This window comes from Pyrgilauda ruficollis, unplaced genomic scaffold (assembly GCF_017590135.1).
Source record: "Pyrgilauda ruficollis isolate IOZ18807 unplaced genomic scaffold, ASM1759013v1 scaffold3, whole genome shotgun sequence".
Classification (NCBI taxonomy): Eukaryota; Metazoa; Chordata; class Aves; order Passeriformes; family Passeridae; genus Pyrgilauda; species Pyrgilauda ruficollis.
Window position 1 is genome coordinate 14,241,729 of NW_024524377.1, and position 26,246 is coordinate 14,267,974.

Genomic DNA, 26,246 nt, shown 5'->3' on the forward strand with positions numbered 1-26,246 from the left:
CATTTGGACTGTAGCCCTACAAGAGCTCATGTAATACAAGCACAAGAAATGGTGTACTTAGAGTGGTCATCTTGACAACCTGAGTATTTTTGGTTGCTTTTCCTGTCATGCACCATAGCAGACACCTTGCATCACAGCAGGAAAGCTGCATAAATTGAGGATGTTCAGTGGACGGAAGACATTTCACCATTTACAATCAATTTATCATCAACCTATACACGACATACAGCTACCCACTTATTAATTCCCAGACTATTATCTAGTTTGTTATACTTACACTTTTTTAATTTTACCAAGCTTAACTGAATTTGGACTATGAATTTGTGAATGTGTGAAGCTTGAGTGGACAACATGACCTTATTCATATGTATGAGAATGGTAATACAAATGCCATATTTTTCTGTGAGGCCATATAGGTGTCAGATAAGGCCACCATTCTGATTAGTTGTACAGCCAGGGACAGCAGTGGAAGTGTAAAGTTTTACCCGTGCTTCTTGAACTTGACTTAATTGTTTCACATAAAGTCCTTTTGTACAAGAGCAATGCTCATGAATGGTTGATATATGATTGTGACTACCCACCTCAAAGGACAAAGAAGTTCTTGGGTTCTGGTCTGTAAATCCAGTTTACAGACATGGCAGTAAACACACTGCTGAGGCAGTATAGGAAATAGATACCTGGGTGATATAAACATCAGAGGTTTAAAGCCACCACATTACCATCTGGAACTGCAGGGGTCACCGCAGAGAGGGCATTTTTCACACGTTTGGCCCGAAGCCCCCGGATGGGTGCAAGCACACGTCCCACAGATGCATTCACCTCTCCCACTGCACAGCGTCCCATCCTCAGCAATGCAGCTGCTGGTATCAGTTGTGCAATTACAGTATTCACCAGTCCATCCGCTGTGGCACCTGCATTCCCCACAGTCACAGTCACCATTGCCTGGAAAAACATTTGTTAGACTTCAAATCAGTCACTGGTAATTCAAAAAGAATATGAAGGATGAGCTTTAAAATTATTCTCTTTAACAGAAAATATTTTACTCTCTCCAACTCTTCTTCCTAACAGCTTTCTTTTTCTCCCAGAATCTTCAGTTTTAAGTCAGAAGATCAGATTTTTGCTTATCCCGGCTGTAAGCCAGTGCAGCTCCATTCTCCTTACTGGAGCCCTCCATGCAGATCTTGTCTCCTGGCAGCGCACGACCTAATTTGTAAATACTTCTGATTTATAATGGCATAGCTGAGACTAATTTAAGTCGCAAGGCCATTCATAACTAGCAATTCTTTATACCGAATTGATTGCGACCGAAACGCTGAAAATACAAACGAACAAATACGTGATGACAATACAAATTCCCAAGCTCCCAGCCCACAAAGCCCTGAGTGGGGCAGCAGCAGCAGCGCTGAGGGCCATACCTGCGCACTGCAGGCCGCGGTGCCTGACGCAGGAGAAGTCATTGCACTCGCAGCGGGGCCCGTAGACCTTTCCGTAGGGGGACGGGTGGCACAGGCACTGCCCGCAGTAGCAGTCGCCTCTGCCGCTGCAGGAGCTCTGCTCGGCCGGGCCCCTGCAGGAGCTGGCACCGAGGGAGCTCTCGTGGCACTCGCAGCGCGGCCCCACGTAGCCGGGGCTGCACACGCACACCCCGCACTCCAGGGAGCCTTTCCCTTGGCTGCACTTGGGGCTCTTCTTCTCGGCCTTGGCCTGGCAGTCGCAGCTGCAGAGGGGGAGAATTTCCATCTCCAGCACGTCGCTGAGCCCCACGGGTTTTATCTTGATAAGCCTTCTGGTTTTTTCACAAGAAGAGAGACTAACAGTCACATTGAAAGAGACCTGGAAGAGAGAACGGGGCTGCTGGGAGCACAGGGAACTCTGCAGGGTGCTCAGGAAGTGCATGCAGAGGACAGAGCAAGAGGGTCATAGATACTGCCTACTTTTTGGTGACTTGTCTGGGGGAAGATCGTTTAATAAAGAGCAAACTCTACCCTGGTGTCCTAAATTATATGAACTTCATGTCTTTGGAGAATTTCTTCACTTACTGTATCTCCCACTTTCACATGAGAGCATTTCCTCTGGTGTGGAAAAAAGGTCCCATTGTTACAGATGGCCGTGAAGGAGAGATTGAGCCCTTCCGTCTCTCCCAGGATCTCCAATTCAACCTCAGACCTCAGCTCCTTCAAGGAAAAAAATGTGAGATGAATGGAGTGATAACACTGGATGTGCTGCTACTGCTCCGCATCTGAAGAATGTGGTCTGTAATTTATCCTGACTTACACAGGAGCACACTTGTGCTTTGGCACTTTGCTTACAGAGCCCTCTATTGCAAGAAAAATGGGGAACGAGCAAAATAAAGCAAATGCTGACAGGCCCAGCTTTAAGTGGAAAGCAGTGGTGGTATCACTTTAATATCTGCTATCACAGGGCTTATTTCCTGCCTTTCCAGGAGAAGAAATTCAATGTTTTATTAAATCACCTTTCATAACTCTGCTGACTGATTTTAGGTCTGGACTTTCTGAGGAGTGGATTTGTGTCCCTGATTGCTTTGCTAGGTCTGGGCTTTTCCTGATTAGCCAAACTGTCTCAATATTGCTCCCTCCCTTCCTTTCTTCTCACAATGGAAATTCCTGTTTCATGAGCTGTTTGTGCTATTTTAACCTGTATTCAACAACATCCCCATTATTTAAATCAATTTGTTCATCAAACTTCCATTTTGTGAGTCACAAACTCTTTCTGAAATCACTTATACTAGGTATCCACATTTTAAGTCTTTAAAATATTTTACAGCAACTTTGCTTACACAACCTTAATCCAAAGCCTATCACAGGCCATGGGGAAATTCCCTATGACTTCATTAGTCTGTGGATCCAGTAAATGGAATTTTTTCAAAAGTACCTCGGCAACTGCTGAGAAAACATCTCACTGACTTGACTTTGTGCTCATAGAAGTTTAATTGCTTGCAAAATACCCCCTGCCCTTCAATCAGAGCACAGAGAACTTGCTGACCTTACTTCAGTGAGTCATTCTACTCAAGGTAGCAGGATGACTCAATGGAGTAAAGGTCTGGTGGGGTAAATTAAAGTGAAAATAGAATAGGTATAAACCTGCATAGACAACTCCCTGTCCCACGTACATGTTCTGGATTCCTAGGAAATTTGTCTTAGGGTTGTAAAATTGTGCCCTGGGCATCAGGTTTGTAATGCTGGTGAGTTTGGATATGTCCAAATTTCAATTTCCCTTTGATTGGAGGTAGGTGCTTGTGTCGCTATTGAAACAATGCAGAGTTGTCAATAATAATTTGTTTGTCATAGCTGGGCTCTCCCAAAAGGACCCAAACCAGCAAATCCCTAGGTAAAGCTATGACTGTGGGCATGTGCTTATGTTGCAGGATGTATCACCAGTAGTCCCTCTCCACTAGCTGCAAAATTACAAGATGCAAACAGAGTGCAACTATGAGAGAAAACTAAATGCTGCTGAACACCAAATTGTAATACTTTGAATTCTGGAATCTGTATTTGGTCATTTGAATGTGTCTTGCTGTTGTGAGAGATCAAATTATTCATCTTACAGTGCTGAAAGTGAACACAAACAGTAATAAATTCAAGGTTTTTAGATCCTAATATATGTGAGTATTTCTAATCATTTTTTAAAACTACTAAGCTGTCTGGCCATAGCAGCTTTAAGCCATTCACAGAGAAACACTTGTGGTTCAAAAATTTTTCTGACTGGAACAACAGACAAAGAAGTGCTAAATATTTGTGCCCTTCTGTTACCTGTCCTTTCTAATACCTTATTTCTTTGTTCACATTTTTGTGTAAGTACAAGGACTAAAAACTGGGGGGAAAAGGGGAATTTTTCTGAAATTTTAAGTTCTTGGAATGGCTTTAATCAAACTGCCTGCTATCTGTCACACAGCATTTTAGCCTACAGCTCTGCAACATGAAGTTGTGCAGAATTCAATGCTAAACAAAGCAGGCAGAAATATGCTTACAGAAGAAAATAAACCATACTTGGAAGGAACATGAGAACTCCTTTCAACAAATATTTTGACAGCTCAGACTTTCTTAACTTGCTTACTTCCTCTCTGAAGCTTTTATATGGCAACACATGGTGAATGGCATTAGCAAACCTTGTGTTTGCACAGCAAGTAAACACTCAAGAAGACTTTAAAAGTGTTAAAAGATTTAGCTTAACTCTACTCCCAGGGGGCAAAAAGTTATGTATTTCTTTTCTTGTGAGTGAAGAAGCAGAGACACAGGACATTGAATTGCACTTCTGAGAGTATAATGAAAAGTTTCTAACAAAAGTAGTATTAGTTCTGCTTTGCATGTGATTTTCAACTGTAGGTCTCCTGTCATTTCCTTCTTCACAGCTGAAAAAAATTCAGATACCTTCACTCCTGTCAAATAAAGGGGTATTTAGAGCTTCCTGCTTGGAAGATTTTTCAATCACAAAACAATAAGATTGTTAACCTTTAAGGTTAAGTGTAATAAAATGGACTTTGGGAAATTTTGAGTGTGACATGTCGCAACTTGCACACTTCTTACATCTAGAAAGAAATGTGGGATTTTAAGAACGTACGTGCAGCCCTGCACCATGTCTGGTGCGTGGTCCAGACATGCTGTGCCTGGATGAGGTTGTGACAAGTTATGGCCCAAAGGCAGGAGCAGCCTTCCTGCAGCCACCTCCCTGCCACTGCTGCAGGGCTCGGAGCTCCTCCAGCCCGTGCCCGTGGAACAGACGAGAGCAGGATCAGCCCAAACTGCTCGGGAGCTGCATCGTGGTGCCAACTCTGGGGCCTGCTCTGCTCAAAGCATGCAGCAGCTAAAAAGCCAACAGAGCCAGGAGGCTGGGGACAAGGCAAAGGACATAACTGTGCCTTTGTATAAACCCCAGTGTGCCCTCACTTTGTACTGCAAGCTCTTGTGGGCTGCACATCTCATGAGGCACTCATGAGAGTCAGGGAGGGTAAACAGATGGTCAGATAAAGTTACCAAGGGGATGGAGCAGCCGAGGAGAGACTTAAAGGACTGGGACTCTAATTTGGAGAGAAGATTGGTGTGTGGAAGGTGTCTCAGTGACACAATGTAATGAAATAATGAAAACACAAAGATAAGGTGAATGCAGAGCTGTTATTCACCATACCCTACAACTCGGGAGCTAGGGTGTACTCAGTGAAAATTTAAAGCATTAGAAGTAGGTTAAAATAGGAATAAGAAAATTGTGCCTTGAGACAGTGGAACTGAACCCCTCCTTGTCATAGAAGGCAACAGAAGCCAAAAATATCAGCAGGCTCAAAAAGGAGAATAGGGAAAAAATCACAGGCCATAGGAACATAAGGAGATGCTAAGGAGAAGAGGCAAGGATTCACGCCTCACATTTTCAATATTCCAGTGAGGCAACTTATGTTACAGCAAAAACACCAGGACACAGCATTGGGACAATTTTTGTGTGTTTTTTTTCCATTACTTACTGACAACAAAATGGCATTTCAGCTATTAAATGTAGGAACCTGTGTCTATACGTTAGACTGCCAGCTTGAAAAATTGCTGATAGGAACCAGATGTGACTAGGAGCAGGTTGCAATCCAGAAGTGAAATTCCATTGCCACTCAAAATTAAGCAATAACTTTGCTCATAAGAAAATTTCCTCATCTTTATTTATTAAAATTTGTACACTTGTAAGATTAACCCTGAAGTTCTCTCCTTATAATTTTTCATAAAATGGAGAAATTCCTGGTATTTTGCATTTCATTTTAAAAAGTCGTAATTCATAAATTGCATTGCCTTCATTGCTTTTATAAGAGTTAGAAGAATTTGGTTTCCTTCTTATCACTAAGACCAAAGTAATTTTGGTACAGTGATGACTATCTTATTCAGGTGATAGAAAGAAGAGCAGAAAGAAAAGGAAGGAAATAAACAGAAGCTATTTGCAAAGGGTTATTTGTCATTGTAGACAACTGGTAGAGCAGGTTTTTAACAAAAATCGGCTGAGACAGAACAGAGAAATCTATGGAATATCAGCATATTTGTAAATTGATATATCTGTGCAAAGATCTGTACAACTGCCTAAAACCATTCCTCTGACAGAACAGAACTAGGCACCCAGGATGCATTTTACAAACAAAGCTCTGAAGAGCAGTGCTGTGTTTATGTTCCTGACATAATTAAAGTGTTTCTTTGTATTACTTAAACAAACCCGTTCAAGTCCTGGCATTACCTAAACAAACCCCTGTTGCTCCCATATTCTCTCTCTGAAAACCTCAGAACAGCCTCACAGAGGCAGCATCAAATTGCTAAAGCAGAGAAGAGCGCTGAGCACAGAATAGTAGTTTTTTTCCCCAGATATTCCTGCAAAGCAATTGTTTGTCTGCTCTGGTGGCAGCTACCAACAAGGAGAGACTTGAGTCCCTGTTGAGATGTGGAACTGAGAGAACTGAATATTAAAGAAGGCTTAAAACTAGGTGTAAAATACAGGAATATGCAGATGACACACTGATTTAAATTCAGCATTCCAGCAGCACTAAGTATTGACAGAAGGTTATAGGACTTTTGTTTCTGTGCTTACTTAATCCTCAGAGTGAACACTTTTCCTGTTAAGGTCAACACCTAATATAAAAAATTATGTAATCATTCAGTTTCATGAAAGGAATCAGTTCAAAAAGGGAATCAAAGACACATTTTTCTACCAAACTGCAAACCAAAGTCAAACATGTAAATATGAAGGAAGAAGCTGCATTGTACCCATCTTACCTGATATGCATCAATGATCAGCTGGAGAATGTTTCCAGAATCCTTCTGTAGTCGTCCAACGGTAGCACCAGGAATAAGCTTTGCATAATTCTGGAAATATAAAAGATTCATTTAAAGCACAACAAAAGTCTAGGTGCCAAGGAGCTACCATCTAAAAAAACCGCAAACCCAAAGAAAGAAAAAACCAAAAAAAACCGCCCCAAAAACCCAAAAACACCAAACAAACAAAAAGCCCCCCGAACAAAACAAAAAATCCAAAACAAAAATGAAGGAGCTAACAAGAAAACCAAGTAAACTGAAGCCAAGTGAAATAAATAACAGTAATATTTTCAAAGATTCTTGCAGTCTCCATTGCACATGTCTTAATGAAAAAGTCAGATGGAGAAAAGCTGGTTTCATTTAAAATTCATTGAAGATATATTGTTAAATCACCTCTATGTGATTGGAAGTTCGATACTATAGTATCCTTCAAGCGCTAATTTTTCAGATTTAGAGGGAAGATATGTTTTATCAACAGTGGTATTTCTCTTTAACAAAAATATCCAGAAACAGATTCAGCTCCTCTACTGTCGTTGCACTGCTCAAGAGTCTTGGACCCTACATTCAGCAGCTGCAGTCACTTTTTTATCTTTGCACATGTATCTCAGTGCTCTGTGGCTCTGATGGATTGTATGTTGAATTTCTGTGAATAATACAGTACCAATTTAGCAATTTATTTCAGTGATAAGTTGTCTTTTGTTTTTGCATTGTTTCACTGTGACACTAACGTGATATCTGACAACTAGATTTAAAATACTGTGAATATTAAAATTTTCTTACTTAATTGTTAACTATGTGAACTTCCCTTGCTTTAGCCCATGTCTTTGGAAAACAATGTCTTCATATTTTTAAAAAAAAACATTGTAGCACTAGTTTTCCTTTACACATTTTCATATCAATGCTGTTATTTTAAATAAAAGGAAAATATCCAAAGAACTATTAATAAACATGGATAATTTGATACTCTTGTATCCTTCTTATCCTTCATATCTCCAAAAGCTCTGTGATTATTTTCTGTATTATGTATGGAATAGTTGTCATTCGTTAGATTTCTGGTGCTATTGTAAATCAGTGGGATTAACTGCATTTTATGTTACAGCTGGCAACTTTGCATTCCTGACTCCTCCTGTGATTAGTGCCCTCTCAAGTACTCTTGGAATATTGAAACTCTGTGTTTGGTACATGTGGACCTTCTGAGAGAAAGCTGGGATTTAAAATACAGTCCCCTTTAATCTGTGGTATGCAAAACAAACAGCAGGGATATGCTGCTCTGAACACTTTGGTTGATCTCTCCTTTAGGAACAAAAATTTTCTGCATGGTGATACAAGGATGGTATTTCAAGCCCAGGCCGAGTGTGTGTCTCCAGGTCATTGGTTAAACCTCACTTCTTAGCAAATATTTCTGTTCAACCATTGCCAAGATGAGGCAGACAGATACTTTTGGGGTGCTGCTATTGCAAAACATCCAAAGGATATGATGGAATTTAGTCCTTTGGCAAATATTCATTAAAAGGTGAACTGCCATTTTATAGGGGTACTCTGATTCATGTAAAAGAAATTTGACAATTATATATTTGAGCTCAGTGGGGTTATGTCTATATTTTAGCAGTGTAAATGATAGAAGAATTTTCATCATAAATAGCATGCCACGCCAAATATATTAAAATAATTTGAAATTCTGTATGAGTGTGGAGACTAGAGTATCCTTAGTTCAATTTTCAGTAGTGCAATACAGCCTGAAACCCTAATTTTCAAGGTATTTCTCCTGTGATATAGAAAAGAAATAATTCATCCAAAAAAGAGTAACTTTTTTTTCAAAAAAGTGCTGCTTAGTCAGGACTAAAGATGGAATTTTTCCCTTATCTAAGTTTGAATACATTTTTAAAGAATTTTGCTTGAAAACAAATAATATCAGCAGTAGTTGCAACTACTTCATGAAAGCTTAAAGACCAGTGTTTTCTTTTGTACCAAAGTAAGCTTTGTTAAAATATAATTATTATTGCCATATTCACAGATGCTTTTTGAGTGAATAGTTTTTATAGAATGAAAATATCCCATGATGCTTGGGCGAGACTGAGCTGAGACTAATGATGCTAGAAGTTAGACATACATGAATGTATTAGAAAATACCTTTTTTTTAAAAAAACACAAATCCTTTAAAAAAATAATCTCCAATTATCAGGGCTTAGTGTAGAGAATTTTCTCTCTTCTCTTGCCTCAGATCTAAATAATCTTTTGAGGTTACTGTGCTGTAGCTTTTTAGTACATGGAAGGTTCAAAAGCAACATGAGCTCTGTTACAAGCATAGGTGTTCTGTGCTTGTGCCACCCCTAAGATTTGTGTTAGACAATAATACACATGTAAGTGGATAAACTGAAAATTCAGTTGAAGAGGATCAAAAATAATACATGACTGAATTATTTTTGGCTAAATTGTTAGGGATTATGCAGGGCTAGAAATACAAAATATATATTTGACAGTCTGAACACTGCACTTAAGACTAATGGAATCTATCAATTCTATTTAAAGAGGTGCTTTTTAAGTCCTCACAGTAATTTTAATGTAAGCTTGTCCCTGAGAACTCAGTTATAAATAGCAATAGTCAGTATTGGTATCTGATGTAATTAGAAGCTGAGTTCAAGTAGATTTGAGATGAGATATTTGGGGAGAATCTTTCCACCTAAGAGGATAAATGGAAAGGTTTTTGAGGGAGACTACAGAATCTCCACCACTGAAGCTTTTCAAGAGAAGTGAAATGCCAAAACTTTCATTTCACTGCCAAATTGAACATTATAGTTTGCTCACCTCATATATGTGAACTTGCTCATTTGTTACAGCAAAAATTAATAGAACATTGTTTTGCACGAGTTTGTCAATTAATTGTCCAATTGTAGGATACTCCTGCAAACAAACAAAAGAGAGGCACATAAATCTGTTTCTCATGTTCTTTCAGTTCCTGTCTCCCATGAAAGACACATTCAAGTGATCATAATGACTACTTTGTTCTCTGTGTAGTATAAACTTTAATTAGGAATATACATATACAAAATAAAATATAGTGCATATAATTTCCTCATGTTGTTTTTAAGGAAACCCCTCTGTGAAAAGTACATAGCCAGATTCCATAGTGGGGGCTTTGGCTTAGTAGCATCTGTGTTATATATACATATTTAATCCAAAGAACTACACTGCACCAGAACAACGGTGTTTGTCCTACAATGAACACCATAGTGTATATATTCAGTATTTTTGAACACTGAATCCTAAACTGGAAAGTTCTCGTACAGAAACAGTGTCCTGCAGATTCCTGAGCTGGTCCTGAATTCACACCCTTTCAGGGAACATAATTAATGCAAATATTGCCTTCCCTGCAGAAGGAAATACTATTTAGTCTAATTCCACGGGCTTTCCTGTTGTAGAAATAGTATTTTTTCTTTCTTTTTTCTTAGGTATAATCTATCCTAATTCCATACAAACACACTGCTCTCTCTTTATTGAAACAAGCAGTTACAAATAAAATAGATTGTATGAAATATCTGGATTCCCTAGCTTTCACACATTTCAATGCTAAAAGTGTAATTCACTAATTTTCTAAGTTGTTTGTGTTAGTCTTTAAATTTCCAGAATGTGAGAGTGTACAAAATTTGTCGGTAATTACCTGAACAGTTGACATGGAATATTCATTATTGTGGTCCAAATGGCAGTTCCCATCATTAGGAATAACAATCCCTGCCAGTTTACTGTCCATCCCAAAATGGGAATCAGCGTCACTCACAAACACCAGCAAATGTAGAGAATCATTCCTCCAGCCAATTTTTTCCTGTCATTTAAAACACATCAGTTTAGCAAGCTATATTGCATCACAACATAGAAAACCAGGAAAATATTTGGAGAGCGATGTCTCAAAAGAAATGAATAGCTTCGTTCTACTAAGTATCAAAGACAACACATCTCCTAGGAGATGATTTTCACTCCATTGTCTTTGGCTAACGTTTTGTTTCCCCATCCCTGTGTTTAATAACATGGGTTGGCCATGTTCATGTCAATCTGCTCACTACTCTAAACATAGTTGATAAAAAATATTTAAACAGAAAAACAGACACAGTAATTATATTCATATTTGGGCTTATTTGTCCCTGGCAATTAAAAGGAAACTTAGACTAAAATATTGCAATATGCATGTTTTTCTTGTACAGCCAAAAGTATTTTCACACAAATTTAATGAGGCTCTTGGTTTGTGTTAAAAAAATAATTTGTCACTTTGAAATACCAACATATAATACAGAAGTGATAAGATATGAAATAATATTATACCTAGAAGTTTCAATTACCTTGCAAACAGCTGCCTGCATAATTGCATCAAATCCTCCCTCTGGAGTGTCTATATTAGCAGAAATTCGCTGTCCTTTCACAATTTCATTGAATTTTTCAGCATCACTTGTTAGTGGCAAAACATTTTTATATCCAAATGTAGGTAAGCACTCATATGGTACACTTCTGCAAAAAAAGTGAGACAGGTTATGGATAATAGAGTGAAAAATCACAGAAATGGCTGCTTCAGAGGGCTGCCTGGATTAGTTCTGGTCTTCTGTCTCTTGTCTCTGCCTGAGAAGAATTAGTGAAAAACCTAAGATCATTAAAGAGCGTTCAGTGTCTTGGGCAATGGAAAAAATCTGCATAAAGGCTGGGAAATGCCTCCTGGAGCAGAGTAATTCAGCCAGTTACCAACGTGCAGCCCTTGCCGTGCCTCCTGCTGAGCCTTGATCTCCTATTTGGAAGCATATTGGGATCTGTAGCTCCTTAATGGCACTCAGAGACAACCTCCAGGATGGTGCAGTCCTGCTCCAGGCTGCAGAGCCCAGCTTCTCCCCCCACAGGTTAGCTGAGGGCTAGGGCAGCCAGGGGCTTTGGAGATTGCTACACCTTAAGGGGGGAAAAAAGCAGGAGAATAGCATTGATGGCTAAATGAAACTGGTATTCTGTGGTGGGTTTGAGTTTACAACTCCTTAGTATAGCTCATAACATTCTTTTATATATTCTAGAAAATGAAAGAAATTAAAGAAAAATACAAAACTACATGCCACACACCTTTTTGTTAACATATTAAATTCATTTGTAACTAGCAGCAAAAGCTAAAAAGCAGATTCAATCCCAGATTCCTCTATCCTAATAACTTAAGACTCAACAGAAGGATGATCAGAAGATGAAACTAGAAGAAGCAAATCTTGTTCCACAAACCGACTCATTTACATCTGGAAGAGGGGAGAGTTTCCATTGAAGCTGCTGAAATTAATTTTAGCCTAAAGATTATGACAGTGTTGGCATGAAAACAGATGTTGGGACTTTCCCTGCCTACCTGCAAGGGTTGTTTATTTCTGCAGCCGTAGTTTTGATAAATGGTGAAACTGGTTTTTCAACAAAAGATCCAAACCCCAGTCTAAAGTTGCTTGTCAGTTTTGACATCTCTTTGGAAAGAGTTGAACCCAGTTCTTTGATTGTATTCAGATCATCATCCATGGAAGCTGAAAGATCCATGAGGTAGTAGAGATCAATTGGATAATCTTCAGTCTGGCGAACCTTGATCTGTATTGTTTCTTCATGTCCTATTCAGGTCAGGGGAAAGTGAGATATATATCACCACTTCTGTGCAGAAGACATGAGCAATGCCAATTTCTTCATGAACTTCAATATAGTGACAATTATCTTTCATTTTAAACCACCAGTAGCACTAACAAAAATATTTCAGATTGTCAACAAAAAAATCTCAAAGAAGGGTTTGAAAAATTAAAAGTATTTCTAATGTTTGGGATTTTTTTTAAACAGTTCTTTAGTAATGCCTTAAGCACAGAATAAAACTATTTGCTATAATTTGAAAAAATATTAAAATATATTTTCAGCAGTATGCTGAAAGCTTTAGAAAATTTATATATGAAGCTAATTAGAACTAGAGGTAGCACTTTGGGGTCCTATCATATCCTTTAAAAATTTAAACATGGTCTACACAGAGATTTTATCCTCAGTTCCAACACTATGACCTGACCTAACTGGATGTCTCTTACTTTTTTTTATTCCAAATTTTCTCCAGGAAAAATTCACATCTGAAGGACCCCAAGGTGGTTTTGGAATGCTACCGTAAATATCACTGGTATCTTGTAAATCCTCAAAGCAAGACTATGTCACCTCTGAGATACTCTCCCCTGAAACCAGCAGGGGACAGGCATAGGAGCTCGGCTGGGGAGGAGCCAGGGGCTTTCATTCTCTCCCTGCCACCTCACTGGCAAGAGAAAAGAGGAATTAAAAATATATATCCTTTTTTTTTATGACGTACCCAGCACTTCTGAAAATATTCTGAACGCAGCTGAACCTAGTTTTCATGTGATGAGTCAACAGATAATTTTGGACTCAACATAGGTTTTCATCTTTATTCTGTCAAGATATTTTTCATCTTGTTCAATCCAAGAAGTTTCAGTTCATCACACTGTCTGAAATAAACCTATGATCTGTGACCTACCTGGTCGCAGCCTCAGAGTTAATTTCTGAGGAGAAATCTGTGTGACATCAGAACTGTTCTTGTGGGATGATGCAGTTAGGGGATCATTTCTGTGAATTTCTACTTCTGAAATGGGAAACTCAATGAAATTCAGCTGGCATCCTTTGGACAAAAGATTTTCCAGGGTATCACACCTCCCATGAATTCCAGATGAGTCTGTGTAATTCTAATGCAAACAGGAGAAGGAAGGGATGAGTTAAATGTTTTTACTGACTAGCCAGAAGCACCTGCCCCACCAAAGGTCAGTCCAACTCAGGGAATGGAAACAAAGGTGCAGGTTTGCGCTAACTAGTGCAGAACTAGATATAGGTGGCACAGAAACCCAAATTTGCCCTTCACGGGTCATGTCACACAGGTGTATAATTAATGTAACTTACACCGGCTTGTTATCCTGGGAGAAACTGCTCTATTGTTGGGGAATGGGAATTGTGCCACTCACTGCATTTGGCTTCTCACAGTACTGGGAATGATAACACAAAGCCCCTCTGAGCCACCTGTGGTTTTTCTACCACAGGATTGTGCCACAAATTTATCAGTCTTTCCATACAGTTTAGAACTGCTGATTGAAGCATGTTGTTCAATAAAAGAAGAGGTCTTGCTGATAATAAACTCCTGGACAACTTGTGACAAACAGGTTGTGGGTACCCAGTGTTTACTGGTTATTTTTTCCTGACCCACACTTTCTCCTCAGCTCTCATTTAACCTGTTCACTGAAGCAGGCATCAAGTCCTTGTTCCTCTGCCTGGTGCCCAGCAGTGACCACAGCCTGTCCCCGCTGCTCCTCAGCACCACCGGCATCCCCACACCTACATTTGACCCAGCATCCTCCTTGATCATCTACCAGCCAGAGGAAATCAAAAGCCTATAGACAGCAATTGGATATCTCAGAGTTTATTGTCATTACTCAGTTCAGAGCATTGATATGCATTCCTTTCCACAGCACTGCTGCAGGGCAGGTTCTAACCTCACATGGTGGTGAAGTTAATGGTTACTTTTACACAGAGGATTCTGTGCCTCTTTACCATTTCCCAGAGCTATGACTAGAGTTAAGATTCACAGAATCAGTCAGGTGTGTCCTGGAAACTGCTCTGGCCTGCAAGCCCTTTTGAACAAAACCTGGGCAATTCCTGGCAGGATCAGCTCTGAAACATTCAGTTCCTGGCAGATGGTCATGGGCCCACACCATGCGTCTGCTCTTTTCTCTTAGGGCTGGACAAGCAATCCATGGATCAGCCATTAGGCCACCAATGTTCTCTAAATTCAGTCACTGAAAAACTTTCCATGCAAAACAAAACAGGTTAACTTTAAACCTATTAAAAACAGAACTATGACCTTTATTTCCACCAAAATATCACCCTTTGTCCCTGAAAATTGTCAGGAATCTTATATATTTTGGTAGAAGTTGAGGCACCTGCTGGGAACAGTGGTTTATTATTCTCCAGACTGAACCTGATGCCTTTGCTCAGGCAAAACTCTCACTCACTGCTTCTTGAATACAGCACACATAAATTACACGTACCATTATAAGCCTTTTGCAGGGAGATCCATATTGTCTCCTTTAGCTGCACAGTTTGTAACTTTTCAAAATGTGTGAAGAGACAACCTCAAATTTCAAATACAATTACAAAGTGTGTTCTTATCCTACAGAAAACAGTGGTTTCCTTGGGGGTGCCTTTGTTTGCTCTGACACTAAAACTCCTATGCCTTTTGCACGCTTGATCTGCTGTTTTCTAACAAAGAAATGAATGAACTTAAGAACAAAGAAGAAAAATCATGTTTACTACAGTGACATTTTCAATAGTTCCACAGGTTTTTGTTTGGTTTTGGAGTTTTTTAAATCAATAAATTATATTGGGCTCTTTTTCCCCCTGAAAATACATGGCAGTAGTCAAAATTATGTGATCCAATTTCAACAAAATCCTGTTTTATAGTACAAATATAAAAACTACTGCAAACACACAAATGTGGGGTCTTTTTGACCTCCATGGTAATATATTTTTTAAATGGCAAAAGACGTCTTTTTAGATTTTTTTTTTAAACATGCAGTTTTTTTCTTTCTGAGCCATTTCATAAAGAGTATTTTAGTCCCATACTGTGTCATATTGCTGTACCCAAAACCAACAAAAACTGCTAGCAGCAAAGATGCAATCCAGAAACTAAAATGAAAAAGACGTTATTTCTCTAGTATTTCTGTCAAGTTTTTGTTGCAATAGCTGACTATCTTGTTAATGCTAATGCACTAAGAGCTAGAATATTTACTGTGAAGTGGGGAGATGATATTTAGCACTATTTATAGGAGAAAGTTTTAAAAGCAGAAATATGAGGTCACTTCCCCAGGGTGGCACTGAAAATTTGAAACAAAGGTATAGGAAACAAATCCAGATATATTTTTAAAGTTCAATGTTTTAGCCAAAACACACCTATATCACACAAATTATAAAGCTGACATTATCATCATACTTAAAATCAACCACAGATTAATAATTTCTATATGGAACTTTTACATCTGCAAACTTTTGCACTGTTGATACCTGCAAACCTTCTGTTTATACTGTCTGGCTTGGCACGTAATCTGTTAAGATACAGTCTGGCTTCTGACTTTGTGTCTGGTGCTTCAGCATCAGTGCTGGGGGTGAGCCAGCCCTCGGGCTGATGACCTGAGACCCCCTAATAATACTTCTATTTCTGCCTTAGATTTGGAAGCTTGATGTTTTCTTTTTTTTTTTCAAACAAGAAAACAAACAAACATCCTAACAACCATACTATGAATAACAGACCACGTAGAGTAGATTAAATTCACTTCTGCTCCCCAGGAAGGCTTCACTAAGTGCTGCATGCATTACAAAACCCTGGGCTGACCCAATTAAGTCAATACTTCATCGTCACTCAGAGTGACTACAAAGACTTCAAGTCTTACTTTGAAATTGTTTTTTTTATCACTCTACCTCTTGCAAACACCAAGCGCAGTGTGGTCCGGAAAGCAAACAATCTTCACAAGTCACTGTGCTTTCCTGAGAACAGGTCCCTGAATTTAAATCCAAGAAGATAAAAGGCTGTTAATGTTATGCTGAATCATTCAATTTATGAAGAAACTTGTCATTTAGAGAATGTGGGTGGTGAAAAATGCACATATTTAGCCATATTTAGGATTACTGATAAAATTTCTTCTTAACAGTAGTTCTATTGGTAAAATATTAACTCTCCAATAAAGATTAAAACCTCAGAATTGCTGGCAATTAACATACCTCCTTTTGCGTGCTTTATGGGTGGCATTCACTTAGAACATGTTAACTTGTTCCCTCCAGTGCACCTGATGGAGTGTTACATGTGTTTCTGGTATGGTGTAGGTAAGTCATTTCCCACACAGACAGGGACATTAAAAGAACAGATTTATGCTCACTCTGTATGGTTAATATTGCTTCACTCAGCTCTGTAGATTCTTGATACCATTTTTGTCCATTGTGTAACTACCAGAGAAACGCTCAGCCATATGTATAATATGAAAGATTCTTAGCAGAACAAACTGTGATTACTGAAAACAAAATTGCTCAAATGTCTGTCTCTTTCAAACCTGTTGTGCTGTGTAATGACCACCAAATTGTAGATGAAATGGCAATGCAGCCCCCACAGCAGTCTGTCAAAAAAAGGTCATTAAATAGAAAGGAAAGATTAAATACAGACGGCAGAAAGCTATTTCATGTCAACTTCAAGCAAGAAACAATGCAAAATGGTTTTGAAATGGATCTCCATGCCCCTGAGCCTTACCTTGCACATAGTTATTTCTTTGCAGAAATAGGAAACAGAGGCAAAGCAATTCAATCCCCATTCGTTTTCAGTGCTGGCTGCATGACAAAAAAATAATAGCTTGTTAATTATCATCTGCATAAAGGTAGAATGTCGTAAAAACCATGCATTCCTGGAGGGTATGTTTTCAGATGTCACGTACACCGGATCGCGAGGAAACTTCAGCCCCAGCGGGACGGACCATGAACAAAAGTGAAAACAAGGGCTACCTGGGCAGGTAGAGAGGACAAGCTGTGCACACAGCAACGTGAACATGGTTATCACTTCCTTGTTTTCCTGGACTCCTTATAAGGCATACGGGGAAAATTCATTCAGGTGAGGATTTCGGTCAGTCCCAGTCGCTCTGGGTCCTAGAGCAACGCAGCCCAGAGAGCGCGTTTGTGCTGTACAACAACCCTCGTAAAGCTCCTTCAAAATAACACCTTTAATTGTGCCCCGAGGGGAGATGGATCATTAAGATTGCCAAGTGAGTATACCTGGAGAGAAGAAAAAATTCCAGTTTTTCAGATTTCTTGATGTGGAGGGAAACTCATAAAGGCAATTGTGAAGGAAAAAACCCAACTAATAACAGATTAAAATTGAGGACTTTGCTTTAGTACTTCAAGATACCAAGTACATTGATTTTATTAACATTCCAAACTGAAAGGGAAATGCTGCAGTTGTAGATTTTTTTTAATATATAGAAGGAGGAATAATTTCACTTCCAGTACAGCAACTGACTTGAAAAAAGAATCATGTCAGCCTTAACTTTGCCTAATAAGTTGCCGAATATTCTGTAGCACAGAAATAACTGAATAACAAGTTATTGCTATCTCTCCTCCACCTTCACAGCCTGAAATTAATGCAAAATGCTTATTTCTTACCGCCTTATTAAAAGGAAATAAAATTCCTTATTTCTGGATTTCATGTCTTCCCATCTTTTATGCTCTACTATTATCTGTTTCAAAAATAATTTTTTCAAGACGAGTCCTGTCTTTTCATAAGGATTTGAAATAGTCAAAGTAGGGATGGGTCTGTATTATTAAATTCAACATGCCTGAAATATTCCTTGGCATTGAAGCCAACTGGCACAGAAAGACTCAAGTTTATGATTGCAAAGTACCTTTTGGGACCATTCTAGCAACTAAGTTGTGCCCAGAAATTGTTTGCAGTGAGTGTTGATTGGAAGAGGTCAAATTCATGCCAGGGAGCATTTTAACAGTCTATTAGCATAGGCAATCTCATTCTAGTGCCTGGAAATATTCCCAGGCACATCCAATTTTACTAGTATTTACACAGACTGTGGGCAGTTTCAATAGCAACTCACACTGGATTACATCAGGACTACCTTTGCTCTGCCCTTGTGTTCCCACCCCTTTGCTCTCAGTAGTCATCGCTCATGTCAAAACACGCCGCGTTTCAAACTGATCCAACCCAAACCCAGTCCCTTCTGTGGGGAAAGTGGAGGGCTGGTTTTCATCTGGTTTTCTCCCTTAAACCCTGAGGCTGCCCAGTCCAAAGTTCAAGGCAGAACTGGCAGGAAAGGTGAGAATATGTTAGGCCAAGTTTAGCACAGCTTAGGCTGTTGTGGAACCATATCTTAACATTTCTATTTACAACAACATTCCTAAATCTCCTTCAACTGCTCTCTATGCCTCAGAGTGCCCTTTGTAAGGCACTTGCTCAGCTACAGCAATTTTCTGTGGCAGGAGAAAAGCATTGATTAGATTATGTTCCCTCACTTTGTGAAGACACAACTCTGTGAGAACACTCTATGTAATCACATAGGGTCAACAAGAAATGGAATCAACAAAAAGGTGTTTGCTCTTGCTAAGAAAAACATCCTCCTGTAACACGCCACTCAGATATCCTACTTCCCTGGGTCTGACATTTGTGTATGTGTCCTTTAAGATTGTTACTGTGTCTACAGCCTTGCAGCCCCCCAAAACCCAGTGCCTTCTCTTTCAGTGAAGGTCACCTTGTAGCTCTCGCAGGCTACTGGCCCCTGGTAACAGCAACACTTCCAAGGGCTTGGTGGCAGTGCTTCAGCCACCAGCAGTGTCTCAAACGAAGGACCAGCCAGCTGAACAGCTGACAGTTAGCAAACACTTATTCTTGGATTCAAGATATCAAACTTTGAAGTGGAGAGAGAATTAGTAATACAGCCTACATAAAACTTACAAATTCTATTTGATATTATCAGTTCCCCGTTTGCTTGTGAGGTAATATTTTATATAGGTCTTGGCAAGAATAGCATGGCTGGAGGCTAAGTGCCTGCCTCTGAGTGAGGTGGCTGCCAAAGACTATCTGAATTAAGCCTTTCCTGAAAAAAAATTGCTAAGATTCTGGAAATTCTTAGGTATCTATTAGATTATTAAGAGATCTATTAGATCTCCCTGGATTGTCTGGAGAGAGCAGAGAAGGAAAAGAAAGTAGCAGAATAAACAACAATAAAAAGAAACAAGGAAAAAAAAAATGGAGAGCAGGAGCCTAAGAGAGGTCCTGGAAGAGAGACAGTGTTCACCAAGAGTAAACCTTGGGCAAGGTAAGAATACCTAGACAGGAAGCAGACAGACGATTCTTGTTTTGAAACATGACCTGTGAAAATGAAAGGTAAGTTGACCAGGAAGTTCCTCTACTAGATCAATGCTTTATTTGCTTTAATTATCACTAGAAGAGTAGAATCTCAATCTGGAGTAGCCATGCTGATGTGGGAAGGATGTGTAAAATGCTTTGGGGTCATGGCATTACTTGATTTGACAACAGGTTTCCCATTCTTCATAAAATTTTTAGCACAGTCTTGCATCACCCACCCAAATTAAAGGCATTGATTCAATGAGATGCAACAAAAAGGAAGTTTATAGTACAGAAAGAACACAATTATGATTGTTTCCATCAGCCACTATATAATTTTGGAGCAAATTCTAGTCTCTATTCAATCAGAGTTATAGTTTTTAAATGACACGTCAGAAAAGAAAACAGCTGTGTATCGTTCAGTGTAGGCAATGCCAAACAATGCAAGTCTTCCCTTCATTCCTGGCACAAATATAGCCCTGACCTCTCAGCTTCACACAAAAGTCAGCTCTTAATTCCCAGTGATCTAGTCATACACTCACACCCTGAAAGCCTAGAAAAACATGGAACAATTTAAAGTCTGAATGCCCCCCAGCTGAGATGATTCTCAATATTTACAAAGGTGCAGGGAGGCACCTCCTGCTCTTCAGAAAAGATTTCTCAAGTTTGTGGGGTAGAGTCTCCTTCTCTCCACACTTTTCCTACTCCTCAGTGCATCTGGGAGAGGCAAAGGGCTGCACTCCATAGGTCAGAGGGAGGTTGCTTTGTACTTGAATCATCTGGTGGCTTTATTCTCTGTCTGATTGGCTTTCCAATCGAATCCTCAAAGCTTCTGACAATCTCTAGCGGGGAATCAAAGTAGACTTTAAGACTTCGGTCAAACTTTTTAACCTGAAAGGTAGTAAGTGAAGACTCTACAAAAACCTAAAGGTTAAAACACTTCTCTCCCAAAGAAGACATATGTTCCATAGGTGCATAGGCAAGTGCTTCCATACTCTTGGGCCAGCAGAAATGGAAAGCATTTTCTTTGGAAAGTCTGCACAGAATTATACGCCCCAGCAGCCTGATAGACCCAGTTCCAAAGAACAGCAATGGCAGGTGTTTCAGAGGATACCTGTCAGTTACCTAAACAATTAAGGCTGAAAAAAAGTTTCTAAGCTTGAAGCTTTGATTCATCTTTACAGAGCTGGAGATGATGTGAGTGAGTATCCACACAGTGGTGTGAGAGCTCTGCACACAGGCCCGTCCAGCACAGACAGAAACCACACACAAGTACTGTACAGACACTGCAAGGACTGCCCTGTCTCTGCTGCAGTACAGGTCTGACAATGCTTTAGGGAGAGCTGGCAAAAGCATTTCAAGAGGAAGCAACAATCCCTAACAAACAGTTGTATTAATGGGGAAATTCACAGTGAAAGTGAAAGTAACAAATCAGCAGAATCAGAAACTTTTGCTTCTTTAATTATTTTGCTGCTTTTGTTTTTTCATTTGATACATCTGCTCTCTCTTTCTTTATTAATTGTCATGGTGGGACATGGGTATTGCTCCAAGAGAAAATGACATCCATTCAAAAAAACTGCTGTAACCATTTGAGTCCTATATGAGTGACCTGGAGCTTGCTGAAAGCAAAGATCTGAACATACAGTGATGGAGCTGCTTCATTCCAGTTCCTGTGTTTTGGGGTGTGCTAATATCATATCCCATTAGGATATGATACTAGCATGTACTAATATACTAATAAAACACTGCCACAGAGCCCAGTGAGATGTGGTCTCTCCTACCCTCCAGTGCTGTTTGCAAGCATGGCTACACACCATGGAGTGCAGTTTTGGAAGAAGAGGGAGGGTATCTGTAGCCTCTTCTGGAGAGTCACAGGAGATGGAGAATCACACAGAGGAGAGGAATTTTCCCCTCCAGCTCTGAGCAAAACAAGGTGTTGGGATTTGGTGACTCAGGCTGTGATTCATGCTCTGGTCTCCTCTTGTTTCCGGAGCAGCGTGCTGCTGTTAGAGGAGGGCAGGGAATGAAGTCAACAATCTGTCTCTGAGCAAGCAGAGGGGCAGGGGAGGAAGGAGGAAGGACTGCTCTCCTACTGTACAGTGAGCAGCAGGCAGGAAACTCAGGGTGTTTTCAACTTCTGTTCACCTTGCCCACAGCTCTGACCTGGCTGGTTCCAGCCAAGGGCGTGAGGAAACCTTTGTTCTCAGGTGTTGTTTTTTTTTTGCATGGGTGAGCAACGTGAAAGATTTGTTTGCTTTTCAGATTTGAAAACACTCTCACACTCAAAGAGAAATAATCAGACCTCTGAACTGCAGAAGGGCTCATGTGGAACTCGTAGGAAAATGGAGTGGGACTGCCAACCAGTCCACGACACTCAAATTATGCCAGGGGCTTCCACACATCCCATCAAATCTCACCTTGGTTTGTGTTTGCTTTTCTTGGTTACGTGGCATGCCTTGCTTTCCCTACACTATAAGAACGTGGGGCAGAGACAGCAGAGCAAGCTCAGTGCAGGTGAGTGATCATGCTGGGGAAGGGAACTACACTGAGCACTGACTCCACAGCTCCTCAGACCCCTGCACTTTAGCTGAAGAGCTTTTCATAACTTACTTTGTTCAGCTTAATGCTTAATTCAAATCAGACCTGGTTTGAATTTGATGGAGCAGGCCCCATCACAGAAGGGACAAGGTGATGGCCTTGCTGTTGCAACAGCACCAAGGGAAAGGCAACCCTGTACCCTAGCCCTGCAGCAGACCAGGCTTGCTTTTGGAAAAGACTGTAAGGTTGGGTAAACATAATGTCTTCAGTCCTGACCACCCATATGTAAATTCTAAACTATGGAACCGGGATTAAATCACTTGAAAAAAGTGATTCTGCTCTGGTTTTACACACAGAAAATAATTTTATGGCTGACTTTCCTGTGCTTAGACCTCCAGAGGTATAGTGCTTTGCTAAAACACAGGGTTTGAATAAGGTTATTTTGAATAACCAAAACAGAACGCCTAGCCTAGCACCCAAGCAGCTGCTAAATAGTGATGAAAGTGGGCTCAGGTACTGCATGAAAGCAGCTCCATTTCTGAAGCCTCCTGGAGCTACTCAGTTTGGGTCCATTTACAGACACCCAGCGCTCAGGCCTCTTGTCTCTGCCAGCGGCTGCTGTCTGTTTTTGGGAAAAGAGCAGAATTTATGGCTTCAGAAGCCTTTTGTGCAGAGTGCTGCCATCTTATGGCTACTATGCTCCTCTGGAGGAAGAAAATGAGCACTCTCAAACTCGGGAAAAAGGTGATACTGATATTACCTTTTAACAATATTTTGCTTTGTGACTTATGCAAAAACCTTTGGAGATATTCACATCATTGTAAAACTATTCACTTATGTTATATTAGAATTGTAATTTTGTTTGCATCCTTTTTTCAAATTCCATCTCTGACATTAAACAGAACATCACTTCCATTGTTTTTGTTATAAGCTTGGTAACAAGCTTCTGAAGTGTCAGGAATCATTTGCAATATCTTCATCAGTGTCAATTATTACTGTACTTTATAAATCTTGCCTTATTCTTATGTGTTTCTTCTGAAAGCAGGAAGAAAATTTAAACCAACAGTGTCTGCTCACATGCAAACAGGAACATTGGAAAGACAATATTATACAGAATGATTACTGCTTCTACAATTCTTAAAGTACTGGTCAGACTGCCAATATTAAATATCTAATAAACCCACGCAAAACTACGAATATGTAAATAGAGCCACCTCTAAATAAAAATCAAATCAAACTAAATCAATTCCAAGTATTTTGCTGAGCAATACCAAAAGAATAAGGCAGAGCAGATTTTCTCTAATAATGTTTTCCAAGAGATCAAAATCATGAATCATGTAAATGCTGTCAATAACATTAGATCCACTGATACCTTATCCTTCTTATCTCATGTTTGTTGTGCTCTAGTTTGACACTTAACAAACAGATTTATCAAAATTTTAAGCCAATCTTTAAAAATAGTTAATTCTTAACATTTTTTAGCATGTCAGTATGACACAGGCCAAAGAGTCATGCTTTCTATCAGAACCAATAAATCAACAGAAATTTCAAAAAATGCTATTGCCACAGTAAAAAAACAGGAGAGGGCACAACACTGCAAGGGCTCTTACAGATACCGAAAATCTGTCCTTTCACCTTACACAGCTGTCTCAATAAACTTATGGAAATCCATCAAAAGTCTTGTCAGAGTGCTTGGCTCTCTGGCAGAGGCAAAGAGAAAGTGACTCTACTCACCTTTATACAAGAGCTACGTGAATTGTATCATCCAATTTGCAAGCAAATAACTTCCATTTTACTGTGATACCCACACCTACAGTGGTTTGCCCCTGTAACTCTTACTAGGAGACTGTTTCAGAGACTTCATTCTTCTCATGGCTGGAAACTGCCTCAGCTCCAGCCTGGATGGACTAACTTTCAATATATATCCATTTATTTTAATGACAACATTGTCTGGCAACTTAAATAGCTTCTTTCCTCCCTAGTATTTGCCCTGCCCTTCTTTCCCCTCCCCTTGATGTATTTATAGTGAGCAATTGTATATCCCTCATTCTTTGTTTTGTCCAGTACTGCTTTTCTCGTTTCCTTCAATGTACTTTCCTAATTATGGCTGACAGACTGTTCCCAGTTCCCAGAGCAGCTCTGACCACAGGAGCCTCCTACAATGGTGTTTGCACTCAGGTATCCCTTCTTTAAGTCTCCTACATGATACCTAAGGAGGACCATTTTGGCTTTTCCCATGGCTCCCCCTCAGTTCTCTCAGGATCCTCCTATGACTGACCAAGACATTATGGTCTTCCTCTTACCCAACCAGCTCACCACAATTTACAACAGAAATCATTTCTACCTCAGTCTGGGTGTGATCCAGCACTTGCACTATTAAATTCTACCTGACCACCTCCAGGTCTCTGTTCCTTCATAGTTTTATGTATTTTGTCTTCACACAATTGTTTATTATTTTTTGCAAAATGCATACAAAAATTTCCAGATTACTAAGGTTAATTGATGAAGCTGTAGATGTCAGGTTTCTTTTTCCTCTACCTTTTCTCTCTCCTTTGTTTTGGGAGGTCTTTAAAGCAAAACTTGATCCTTCACCTGAAAATTTATTTTTTCTTCATTAAGCAATTTAGGATGGATAACAAACACCACTTCACTATGGGCCTACTGCACCTTGTTTATAAATTTTTCAAGTTGGTAAACATTAGCTTTTATTTCTAAAAAAAAAAAGAAAGAGAATTAGTTTGACTTGGGCAGTACCTACACAGTCTTTAATCTCTACCAGAGAGACAGTACTTGCCACCTACCAGACGCCCTTTTACTTGTGTGATAGGAGAAACTTTCACTTTTTCAAATATTCTTACAGATGGTATGTCTGCAAACTTGACAGATCTGACTGCACCCTCCGCTTCCAGGTTCCCAAAATACCATTTTCACTGATGATCTGGTATGGTGGGGGCTTTCACTCTCTTTGCTAACTCCTAATATTTTTATTTCTTTTTAAAGGATTTGTAAGGTGCTAGCACTCTTGATTTTCTCCTTACAGTACAAATTACAGATTTTTAAATTATTATTTAAATTAAATTTTAATAGGTTTGGAGCCTTCATCCAATGAATATCACTAACTAACTTCTTTAGGTACAATACTTCACAAAGACAAATTTTGAGAAACCAACAGGCCTATTCCCTTTCATTCTTTCATTTATTTTCAATTTAACCAAGTTGGGATAACTTTAGCCAGGTTATTTTCTACAACCAGCTGCTCTATGTCATCACTACCTAACAAAGATCACCTAGAATAGCATCATGGCAGCCCAGTGACTGCTTGCTGATGAAATCTGCCAGCTTTTACACCCTGGAATAACTGGCTCTACTGTTATCAGCAACATTTGCTTTACACTCTATTTCTGACGAGTTAAAATCTCCCACAGTGAGGCAGTGCTTGGGAGCTTCTCTCTCATGCTTGCAGTCTGAGTTAGACCTCGCTGTAAAACGCTGCTCCTCAGAGGCCCTTCAGAAGACATTTGTCCTGACAGATCCCATTCTGCCCAGGCCACCTCTCTCTGGTTTTATTTCTAGTTTTCTTAAAAGACTACACATTAGTTTAAGTGTGTTTCAGCTGTAGGTCACCCATCCCCCATCCTTCACTAACTGTGGAAGATTTGGGGTCATCCTGGATCCTGCAGCCCCAGCCTGCGTTTCAGCTGTAGGTCACCCATCCCCCATCCTTCACTAACTGGAAGATTTGGGGTCATCCTGTATCCTGCAGCCCCAGCCTGCATTTGCAGGATTTGTACACAAACATCTCGGCTCATCTTCTATGACAATGTGCAAATTATTTTTAAAGTATCACGTCCCTTTTGTTCCTAACACCCAGGCCACACACACTGCACTCTCACACATGTCAGTGTTGGTTTTTCCTGTCCATTTTTCTCCCATCTGATATTTCTTTCTCCCTAACTTATTCACCACACTCTGCTTTTCAGAACCAGGCATCAAAATTACTTATGATGTGTCCC

At 39.7% G+C, this 26,246-nt stretch overlaps 1 protein-coding gene across 1 annotated transcript in view; it reads right to left on the reverse strand.

Annotated features, from left to right (window-relative positions):
• ITGB6 (integrin subunit beta 6) overlaps positions 1-26,246 on the reverse strand; it is a 45,003-nt gene that overhangs the window by 13,160 nt on the left and 5,597 nt on the right. The window contains exons 2-12 of the mRNA XM_041473407.1: positions 17,104-17,180; positions 16,284-16,363; positions 13,300-13,504; positions 12,145-12,391; positions 11,120-11,285; positions 10,447-10,608; positions 9,594-9,689; positions 6,750-6,839; positions 2,040-2,174; positions 1,416-1,833; positions 720-942 (exon numbers count right to left, since the gene is read on the reverse strand). Coding sequence (XP_041329341.1) covers positions 720-942; positions 1,416-1,833; positions 2,040-2,174; positions 6,750-6,839; positions 9,594-9,689; positions 10,447-10,608; positions 11,120-11,285; positions 12,145-12,391; positions 13,300-13,504; positions 16,284-16,363; positions 17,104-17,164 — 1,883 coding nt within the window. The 5' untranslated portion in view covers positions 17,165-17,180. The remainder of the gene's footprint in view (positions 1-719; positions 943-1,415; positions 1,834-2,039; positions 2,175-6,749; positions 6,840-9,593; positions 9,690-10,446; positions 10,609-11,119; positions 11,286-12,144; positions 12,392-13,299; positions 13,505-16,283; positions 16,364-17,103; positions 17,181-26,246) is intronic.